Genomic DNA, 11,080 nt, shown 5'->3' on the forward strand with positions numbered 1-11,080 from the left:
AGAATTGAAAAGCAGAGAAGTTATTTTAAATTTGTATAGAACCTTGGTCAGACCACACTTGGAGTATTGAGCACAGTTCTGGTCTCCATATTATAAAAAGGATATAGAGGCACTGGAGAAGGTGCAAAAAAGATTCACAAGGATGATACCAGAACTGAGAGGTTTTACCTATCAGGAAAGATTAAACAGGCTGGGGCTCTTTTCTCTCGAAAAGAGAAGGCTGAGGGGTGACCTGATAGAGGTCTTTAAATTTATGAAGGGGTTTGATAGGGTAGACGTGGAGAAAATGTTTCCACTTGTGGGAGAGACCAAAACTAGGGGCCATAAATATAAGATAGTCACTAATAAATCCAATAGGGAATTCAGGAGAAACTTCTTTACCCAAGAGCGTGGTTATAATGTGGAACTCGCTGCTGCATGGAGTAGTTGAGGCGAATAGCATCGATGCATTTATTTATAGAGAACAAAAGGTGGACACAGCACTGGCTCCCGGGATACATGCCTCCAACCCTATTGCAATCTGAAACACACCTGTTTCACCCTAACTGTTTCCTGCCCGCCAACCAACTTTCTATCCGTGCTGCTACGATTTCTCTTATACCACTGAGTTTTTAACAAACCTCGTGAGACGCCTTATTGAACACCTTCTGAAAATCCATATACACTGCACCTTTTATCAATCCAATCTTCAAAACACATTTAAATTTGTCAAACACAAATTGTCTTTAACAAATCAATGTTAGCTGTCCTTGATTACCCCGTGCATTTCTGAATGCTCGTTGGTTTTATCTCGAATTATGGATTCTAAGAGTTTGCCCACAATTGACATTGGGCTAAGCGGTCAGTGGTTAACTGGTGTACCCTTTTCGAATTAAAGTGTTCCATCGGCTACTTTCCAGTCCAATGGCACATTTTTCATTTGTAGGAATAATTTAAAAATTGTGACCAGAGCCACTGCTATCTCGTCTCTGAATTCTTTCAAAGGGTGCCTGCCGTCAGGGCCCCATGACTTATCCACCTTGAGTTCTGCTGTTAGTTCAGGACCAATTCCTTTTCTATCATTATCTCTGACTATCGTCTCATGTTATCCTCCAGAACACATACATTGTCACTTTGACACCATTTGTAAAAATACAATGCAGAGCATTTAATATCTTGTCCACACTTCATCCTCCACAATAAGACTCCCTCTTTCATTCTGGTTAGCCCCACCCTCTCTTCAACTGTTCTTTAATTAATTTATATTGTAAGAGGCCTTACTATTTCCTCTTATATTACCTGCTAACCTTTTCTCAGATCCATTTTTAGCCCATCCATTCTCCCTTTTCGCCTCCCTATTACACACACAATATATTCCTCATGATTTTCTTTAGTATTGTTAGCTTTAACTTTATCATATGCCTCCTTTTTAAATGAGTTTAGTTTTAAATCTATTCTTTGATGCACCCACCTTTTTCCTTACAAGAATATATTTATATTTCACTTCAACCATTTCACATTTGAAGATTTTCCACTGCGGATCCATCTTGTTTGCTAACATTTCTGCCCATTTAATTTAGTCCAGATCACTTCTTACCTCACTGAAATTTGCCTTTTTCTAGTCTTTATTGTCCTCGTCTATTCTTACGTTGAACCTAACTATGTTGTGGTTGCTGTTAATCAATTGTTCTCCTACTCTCACATCAACTATTTCTTCCTCTTCGTTTCCTGAGTCAAGCAATGCTTCTTTGCTCCCAAATAGCTGGGGGGCAGGGTGGGGGGGGCACTGTAGGGTCCTTTTGGTTGGATAAGCTAGAACGGGTCCAATAATCCTTCTCATCCATATCTTGTGATCCAGTGGCTCACGTTCTAAAAAGCAGGTCTCAGATCTTGGCCCCAATGAGTTCTCATCCCTTGAATAGTACTGACCAGTGGTAATACAGCACCTCCTCCACTCACATCCAGAACTTTGATTCAACTTAATTCCACACTCACAGCTCTGACGTGATAGGATTCCACCATCTCCGCTCTGACCTAAACAATTCCACAATTGCAGCTCCAAACTGTCTTCATTCCACAATATCACCGTACATCTCACATGAATGAACAATCCCAGCAACAAGAACAACTTTATATAGCTCCAGACAAAGTGCAAAAATGATTCATTAGGGTGATACCAGAACTGGGAGGTTTTAACTATCAGGAAATACTGAACAGGCTGGGGCTCTTTTCTCTAGAAAAGAGAAGACTGAGGGGTGACCTGATAGAACTTTTTTAAATTATGAAGGTAGATGTAGAGATGATGTTTCCACTGTGGGGGAATCCAAAACTAGGGATCATAAATATAAGATTCAGAACAGATCGAGCAGCTCAAAACTGGGCATCCATGAGGTGCTGTGGGCCATCAGCAGCAGCAGAATTGTATTCCAGCACAATCTGTAACCTCATGGCCCGGCATATTCCTCACTCTACCATTACCAACAAGCCAGGGGATCAACCCTGGTTCAATGAGGAGTGTAGAAGAGCATGCCTGGAGCAGCACCAGGCATACCTAAAAATGAGGTGCCAACCTGGTGAAGCTACAATTCAGGACTACATGCATGCTAAACAGCGGAAGCAACATGCTATAGACAGAGCTAAGCGATTACACAACCAACGGATCAGATCAAACCTCTGCAGTTCTGCCACATCCAGTCGTGAATGGTGGTGGACAATTAATCAATTAACGGGAAGAGGAGGCTCTGCAAACATCCCCATCCTCAATGATGGCTGAGTCCAGCACGTGAGTGCAAAAGACAAGGCTGAAGCATTTGCAACCGTCTTCAGCCAGAAATACTGAGTGGATGATCCATCTCGGCCTCCTCCCGATATCCCCACCATCACAGAAGCCAGTCTTCAGCCAATTCGATTCACTCCACGTGATATCAAGAAACGGCTGAGTGCACTGGATACAGCAAAGGCTACGGGCCCCGACAACATCCCAGCTGTAGTACTGAAGACTTGTGCTCCAGAACTAGCTGCACCTCTAGCCAAGCTGTTTCAGTACAGCCACAACACTGGCATCTACCCGACAATGTGGAAAATTGCCCAGGTATGTCCTGTCCACAAAAAGCAGGACAAATCCAATCCGGCCAATTACTGCCCCATCAGTCTACTCTCAATCATCAGCAAAGTGATGGAAGGTGTCGTCGACAGTGCTATCAAGTGGCACTTACTCACCAATAACCTGCTCACCGATGCTCAGTTTGGGTTCCGCCAGCACCACTTGGCTCCAGACCTCATTACAGCCTTGGTCCAAACATGGACAAAAGAGCTGAATTCCAGAGGTGAGGTGAGGTGAGAGTGACTGCCCTTGACATCAAGGCAGCATTTGACCGAGTGTGGCACCAAGGAGCCCTAGTAAAATTGAAGTCAATGGGAATCAGGGGGAAAACTCTCCAGTGGCTGGAGTCATACCTAGCACAAAGGAAGATGGTAGTGGTTGTTGGAGGCCAATCATCTCAGCACCAGGGCATTGCTGCAGGAGTTCCTCAGGGCAGTGTCCTAGGCCCAACCATCTTCAGCTGCTTCATCAATGACCTTCCCTCCATCATAAGGTCAGAAATGGGGATGTTCGCTGCTGATTGCACAGTGTTCAGTTCCATTCGCAACCCCTCAAATAATGAAGCGGTCCGAGCCCGCATGCAGCAAGACCTGGACAACATCCAGGCTTTGTCTGATAAGTGGCAAGTAACATTCGCTCCAGACAAATGCCAGGCAATGACCATCTCCAACAAGAGAGAGTCTAACCACCTCTCCTTGACATTCAACGGCATTACCACTGCCGAATCCCCCACCATCAACATCCTGGGGGTCACCATTGACCAGAAACTTAACTGGACCAGCCATATAAATACTGTGGCCACGAGAGCAGGTCAGAGGCTGGGTAGTCTGCGGTGAGTGACTCACCTCCTAACTCCCCAAATCCTTTCCAACATCTACAAGGGCAGCAGGCGCATGGGAACAACACCACCTGCACGTTCCCCTCCAAGTCACACACCATCCCGACTTGGAAATATATCGCCGTTCCTTCATTGTCGCTGGGTCAAAATCCTGGAACTCCCTTCCTAACAGCACTGTGGGAGAACCGTCACCACACGGACTGCAGCGGTTCAAGAAGGCGGCTCACCACCACCTTCTCGAGGGCAATTAGGGATGGGCAATAAATGCCGGCCTTGCCAGCGACGCCCACATCCCGTGAACGAATAAAAAAAAAGTCAGGAGTATGATGGAATACTCTCCACTTGCTCGGATGAGTGCAGCTCCAACAACACTCAAGAAGCTCGACACCATCCAGGAAAAAGCAGCCCGCTTGATTGGCACCCCATCCACCACCCTAAACATTCACTCCCTTCACCACCGGCGCACTGTGGCTGCAGTGTGTACCATCCACAGGATGCACTGCAGCAACTTGCCAAGACTTCTTCGATAGCACCTCCCAAACCCGCGAGCTCTACCACCTAGAAGGACAAGAGCAGCAGGCACATGGGAACAACACCACCTGCACGTTCCCCTCCAAGTCATACACCATCCCGACTTGGAAATATATCGCTGTTCGTTCATCATCGCTGGGTCAAAATCCTGGGTCAAAATCCTGGAACTCCCTTCCTAACAGCACTGTGGGAGAACCGTCACCACACGGACTGCAGCGGTTCAAGAAGGCGGCTCACCACCACCTTCTCAAGGGCATTTAGGGATGGGCAATAAATGCCGGCCTCGCCAGCGACGCCCACATCCCATGAACGAATAAAAAAAAAGATAAAGATAATCACTAATAAATCCAGTAAGGAATTTAGGAGAAACATCTTTACTGAGAGGTTAGAATGTGGAATTCGCTACCACATGGAGTGGTTGAGGCGAATAACATAGATGCAGTACATGAAGGAGAAAAGAATAGAAGGATATGCGGATAGGGTGAGATGAAGTAGGGTGGGAGGAGACTCGTGTGGGGCATGAACACCGGCAGAGGCCAGTTGGGCCGAATGGCCTCTTTCTGTGCTGTAAAATTCTGTGTAATTCTATGTAATGTGTGAAGGCCCTTTGCAGAGGTGTAATCAGAAAACAAATGGAATAACAAGCCAATGATGGAGATATAAGGTGGGGTGACAAAAAGCTTCATCAAATAGGTGATTTTATGGAAGGTCTTACAGGAGGAGAGTGAGTTGGAGATATGGAGGAAGGGAATTGCAGAGCATGGGTCCTGGGCTGTTGAAGGCACATCCACCAATAGTTGGGCGAAGGAAGGGAGTGATGCAGATGAGGTCCGAGTCAAAGAAATGGGAAAGTTCGTGGTGGGAGGCGGCGGGCAAAGGTCTGGAGGTGGTCACAGGAGATAGGGAGGGGAGAGGTCATGAAAGAATTTAAAGACAAGGATGAGAATTTTAAATTGGAGATAGTGAGGGCGCAGGAACCAATGTTGGTCAGCAAGAACAGGAGCGATGGATGAGTGAGTTAGGATACGGGCAGCAGAGTTTTGGATGAGCTGAAGTTTACAAAGGGTGGAGGATGAGATGCCGGCCAGGAGAGCATTGGAATAGTCAAGTCTGGAGGCGACAGAGGCATGGAAGAGGGTTTCAGCAGCAGATGAGCTGAGACAGAGACGGACACGGGCGATGTTACGGGGGTCGAAGTAGGCGGTCTTTGTGATGGAGAGGATATAGAATTGGAAGCTCACTGAGATTGAATAGGACGCCGAGGTTGCAAACAGTCTGGTTCAACCTGAGATGGTTGCTGGGGAGGGAGATGGAATTGGTGGTGAGGGTACAGTGTTTGTGGTGGGGCTGAAGACAATGCCTTTGGCCTTTCCCATATTTAACTGTAGGAACTTGCGGCTCATTCAGGACTGGATGTCGGACAAGCAGTGTGACAACACAGTCAGTGGAGGGTTCGAGGGAGGAGGTGGTGAGATTCAGCCGGGTATCATCAGTGTACATGTGGAACCTGATCCTATGGCTGTGGATGATGTCATCGAGGGGCAGCATGTAGATGAGGAAGAGAAGGGGGCCAAGGGTGGATCCTTGGGGACTCCAGATATGATGGTGCAGGGGTAGGAAGAGAAGCCATTGCTGGAGATGCTCTGGCTACGATTTGATTGGTAAGAGTGGAACCAGGCGAGGGCAGTCCCACCGAGCTCGACAACGAAGGAGAGGCGTTGGAGGGAGGTGGTGTGGCCCACCATGTCAAAGGCCACAGCGAGGTCAAGGAGGGCAAGAAGGGCAAATGCACCCTGGTCACAGTCACATAGGGTGTTATTTGTGACTTCAGGTTTGTGCCCCTGCCACAGCACTGATTGTACTTGAATCTGTCCAGAGTTGCGGGAAAAAAACGGGCACGAATGTGGGAGATTGACAAGGAACCTTGGAGAGGAAAGGGAGTTTGGAGATGGGGTAGTAGTTTTCAAGGACAGAGGGATTGAGGGTGGGAGTTAGAGAAGGAGGGCCATGACAGCGATTTTAAAAGGAAGTGGAACAGAACCTGAGAGGGAACATAAGAAATAGGAACAGGAATAGGCCATACAGCCCCTCGAGCCTGCTCCGCCATTCAAGATCATGGCTGATCTTCTACCTCAACTCCACTTTCCCGCCTGATCCTCATATCCACTTTACAACCTTCCGGACTCAACATTGATTTCAATAACTTCCGATCATAACCACTGCTCCCATTTTTTTGGTCAGCTAGTGCTAGTAATGGTTCTGCTGCTGTCATTTACAGCAGCTACTGATCAATCTTTTGTTTCATAACCTGTCCCATTACCACCCTCCTTGCTTTACACCATCATCCCTTTTGTCATTTAATCACCCATGCCCTCCACCCTATCAGAGACCTTCCCTTTTGTTCTTTCCTTCCCTCCCTCAATGACTCAGCATCCACAGCCCTCTGGGGTAGAGAATTCCAAAGATTTACAACCCTCCAAGTGAAGAAATTCCTCCTCATCTCAGTCCTAAATGTCCGACCCCTTATCCTCAGATTATGCCCCCTAGTTCTAGACTCACCAGCCTGGGACACAGCCTCTCAGCATCTACCCTGTAAAGGCCCCTCAGAATCTTATATGTTTCAATGAGATCGCCTCCCAATCTTCTAAACTCCAGAGTATAGGCCCATTCTACTCAACCTCTCCTCATAGGACAACTCTGTCATCCCAGGAATTAATCCAGTGAACCTTTGTTGCACCGCCTCCAAGGCAAGTATATCCTTCCTTAGATAAGGAGACCAAAACTGTACACAGTACTCCAGATGAGGTCTCACTAAAGCCCTGTACAATTGCAGCAAGACTTCCTCACTCTTGCACTCCAACCCCCTTGCAATAAAGGCCAAAATGCCATTTGCCTTCCTGATTGCCTGCTGTACCAGCATGCTAACTTTTTGTGTTTCTTGTAGCAGGACACCCAAATCTCTCTGAACACCAACATTTAATAGTTTCTCACCATTTAAAAGATATTCTGTTTTTCTATTCTTCCTACCAAAGTGAATAACCTCACATTTCCCCACATTATACTCCATCTGCCATCTTCTTGCCCACTCACTTAACCTGTCTGTATCCCTTTATGTCCTCCTCACAACTTACTTTCCCAGCTAGCTTTGTATCATCAGCAAATTTGGATACATTACACTCGGTCCCTCATCTAAGTCATTAATATAGATTGTAAATAGCTGAGGCCCAAGCACCGATCCTTGTGACACCCCACTAGTTACAGCCTGCCAACCTGAGAATGACCCATTTATTCCTACTCTCTGTTTTCTGTCCGTTAACCAATCCTCTATCCATGCTAATATATTACCCCCAACCCCATGAGCCGTTATCTTGTGTCAAGAACTGTGTCAGCTAGCATGGGGACCTGGAAGGGAATCTGGGTGGTCAGCAGTATAGTGAGAATGGGGTCGAGAGAGTAGAAGGTGGGTCTCATGGACAAAAATAAGCTCGGAGAGGGCTGAGCCTAAGTTCAAGGCTGGGGCAGCAGGGAACCTTGGGGTGAAGCTCAGCTTAGTTGGCAAGGGGAAGGGTGAGGAGGGCCGCGGCAGAGGCAGCTGAACGGATGGTCTCGACTTTAAACGAGGCACTTGTTGGGAGGTGAGGGTGGAGGGGGCAGGGGAAATGGGTTTAAGGAGATAGTAGGTAGTGGAGAAAAAAAAAGCAGAGGACTATCTTTGCTTTCCAGGATGATGCTGAAGTAGTGAGCAGTTTTGGCAGAGCAGAGCACGGCCTGATAGAGATTGATTTGGTCCAACCAGATCTGGCAATGGATGGCTAAACAGATTCGCTCAAGTCTGTGGTCTGACACGATTCCACAATCCCACCCCCTGATCTGACACGATTCCACAATCCCTCCCCCTGATCTGACACGATTCCACAATCCCTCCCCCTGATCTGACACGATTCCACAATCCCTCCCCCTGATCTGACACGATTCCACAATCCCTCCCCCTGATCTGACACGATTCCACAATCCCTCCCCCTGATCTGACACGATTCCACAATCCCTCCCCCTGATCTGACACGATTCCACAATCCCACCCCCTGATCTGACACGATTCCACAATCCCTCCCCCTGATCTGACACGATTCCACAATCCCTCCCCCTGATCTGACACGATTCCACAATCCCTCCCCCTGATCTGACACGATTCCACAATCCCTCCCCCTGATCTGACACGATTCCAGACAAGTGGTGTCAATTTTTAAAAAAAACAGTCCCTCGCTATCTTAAAGGCAGCCGAGTGAGTGCGATCAGGGAGGATAGGATGCAAAGGTTTCCCCACACAGGCTGGGGGCCTGCAGCCTTAAGGACCTTGACTGATTTAAACGATTGTAAACAGTTTCGCACCACCAAGTTACAGTGGGACAAATTTATTTTAAATTCCACAAGCTTTCGGAGGCTTCCTCCTTCCTCAGGTGAACGGTGTGGAAATGACATTTCCGAATCCTTCGCATTTGTAAATCACAGAACAATGCCTGGTGACTACTGCCCGTTGCCAAGGCAATCGCAGTGAGCAGACAGAAAGGTGTCACCTCAAAGGCCACCGAATATACAAACCCCCAAAAAAAGAGAGAGAGAACGATCGGAGGGTCCCCCTCCCCGAGAGAACGATCGGAGGGTCCCCCCCCCCTCCCCGAGAGAACGATCGGAGGGTCCCCCCCCCCTCCCCGAGAGAACGATCGGAGGGTCCCCCCCCCCCTCCCCGAGAGAACGATCGGAGGGTCCCCCCCCCCTCCCCGAGAGAACGATCGGAGGGTCCCCCCCCCCTCCCCGAGAGAACGATCGGAGGGTCCCCCCCCCCTCCCCGAGAGAACGATCGGAGGGTCCCCCCCCCCCCTCCCCGAGAGAACGATCGGAGGGTCCCCCCCCCTCCTCCCCGAGAGAACGATCGGAGGGTCCCCCCCCCTCCTCCCCGCCGCAGGCAGCCATCAATAATTCTCAGCCAACGTCGTTAACTCCAGGTTGCAGGCCTCGGCCTCATGCTGACAACCCCCCCCCCCCACCCCCTCCCTCCCGCCTCAGCAGAAAAGACGCTCACCGGCAGCAGCCGAGGTACAAACAAGCGATGGCCCATCCCCAGCAACTCCAGCAGTCGGCAGGCATACTCGTTCACCATCTTGTGGCCATCATCCTGGGCCTCCTCCTGGGCCTTGGAGCGGGGGTTCTGCACGGCCGAGAGGGAAGGGGCGGAACCGGGAAGCCCCTCTTCTGTCAGGAGGAAGCAGGACGGATCCAGCTTGCTGGCTCGGGAGACGGAGCGAGCGGCAGAAACCCTTGGCCGTTCGATCGGCAGCCTCGCCTACACCCCCCCCCTCCCCACACACTCCCCCCCCCCCCTACCAACTCCCCCCCCTACCACTGAGTGAGCACCGAGCACAGGCTCGGCAGCATTATGTGGCCCGGTAAATAATGACAGCACGTTTGAGACTGCCTGCGATCCACACGGAGGGGCAGAGGCAGAGGCAGGGCTGGCTCCTGCTAATGTAGTCGGTGAGCTCATCGCCCCTGGCTGCTGGTTGTCGGCGCTGATGTGAATGTGTAATGAGGGAGGGAGAGGGGGGGGGGGGGGAGAGTCAGTGAAATGAGCATGCAAAGCCCACGTCTCACGGGAACTGTCTGGGGGAATGGAGAGGGGCTGTTACTGAGACACCTTCAGCTATCAGCTGCCTCATTCCTTTGATATGCTGACCCCCCCCCCCTCTCTCTCTCTCTCTCTCCCCCCCCTCCCTCCCCCTCTCTCCCCCTCTCCCTCCCTCTCTCTCTCTCCCTCCCCCTCCCTCTCTCTTCCCCCCCCCCTCTCTCTCCCCCCCCCTCTCTCTCCCCCCCCCCCTCTCTCTCCTCTCTCCCCCTCTCCCCCTCTCTCTCCCCCCCTCCCCCCTCTCTCCCCCCCTCTCTCCTCTCTCCCCCCCTCTCTCCTCTCTCCCCCCCCTCTCTCCTCTCTCCCCCCCCTCTCTCCTCTCCCCTCCCCTCCCCTCCTCCTCCCCCTCCCCTCTGCAGACTGGTAGCTGTGCTGCGCAGCTTTAGCAAAAAAAAATAACAGCAAGACTCCCATTGTTCAGTGACCCAGCCTCCCTAACACACACAGTGGTGTTCCTTCATTCTCGCTACCTAAGTAAATGTGCCACATTTAGAGTTTGAACACTCTGCCTTGTGGCTGCTGTTTGAGGTTTGTTTGGCTCTATGACATGGATTGTGTTTTTTTAACCCCAGTGTATGGCGATTCTCCCGGTGAATATAGCCACCCTCCAACATCCAGTAATCAGGTTATCCCTGTGCACTAGGTGTCTGTGTCTGCAGGGTTCTCATTGCACGGCAGGTTACCCTGCAGTGTCAGGATTGTCCCTATTCCCCTTTCACTAGTGGCAGGGTGTTGCTCCACCCGGCCCGGATGTCGGGGCCGACATCTCCGCAGCCTCTGGCCGCCTACCCTTGTTATTTAAATGAACCCATCCCCGCCGCTCGGGATAGGGTCAGAGGCAGCTGGAAATCACGCCCCATCTCGCATCTGGCCTTCGGTACACAGCTCATTTACAAGAGCTCTTCTCACCCTCTGCACAAGGCAGTTCAGCATGGCTCGACTGTGCAAA

At 50.0% G+C, this 11,080-nt stretch overlaps 1 protein-coding gene across 3 annotated transcripts in view; it reads right to left on the reverse strand.

Annotated features, from left to right (window-relative positions):
- The window catches only part of rabgap1l (RAB GTPase activating protein 1-like), a 550,110-nt gene that overhangs the window by 77,165 nt on the left and 461,865 nt on the right, over positions 1-11,080 (reverse strand). The window contains exon 1 of one of the 3 annotated variants that reach the window (XM_067990830.1): positions 9,532-9,816. The exons of the other annotated variants lie outside the window; for them this stretch is intronic. Within the exon in view, the coding sequence (XP_067846931.1) occupies positions 9,532-9,609 (78 nt within the window). The 5' untranslated portion in view covers positions 9,610-9,816. Of the gene's footprint in view, positions 1-9,531; positions 9,817-11,080 lie in introns of those variants that run through there. 3 annotated transcript variants of the gene reach the window in all.

Source organism: Heptranchias perlo, chromosome 9, assembly GCF_035084215.1.
Source record: "Heptranchias perlo isolate sHepPer1 chromosome 9, sHepPer1.hap1, whole genome shotgun sequence".
In the NCBI taxonomy this organism is placed as follows: Eukaryota; Metazoa; Chordata; class Chondrichthyes; order Hexanchiformes; family Hexanchidae; genus Heptranchias; species Heptranchias perlo.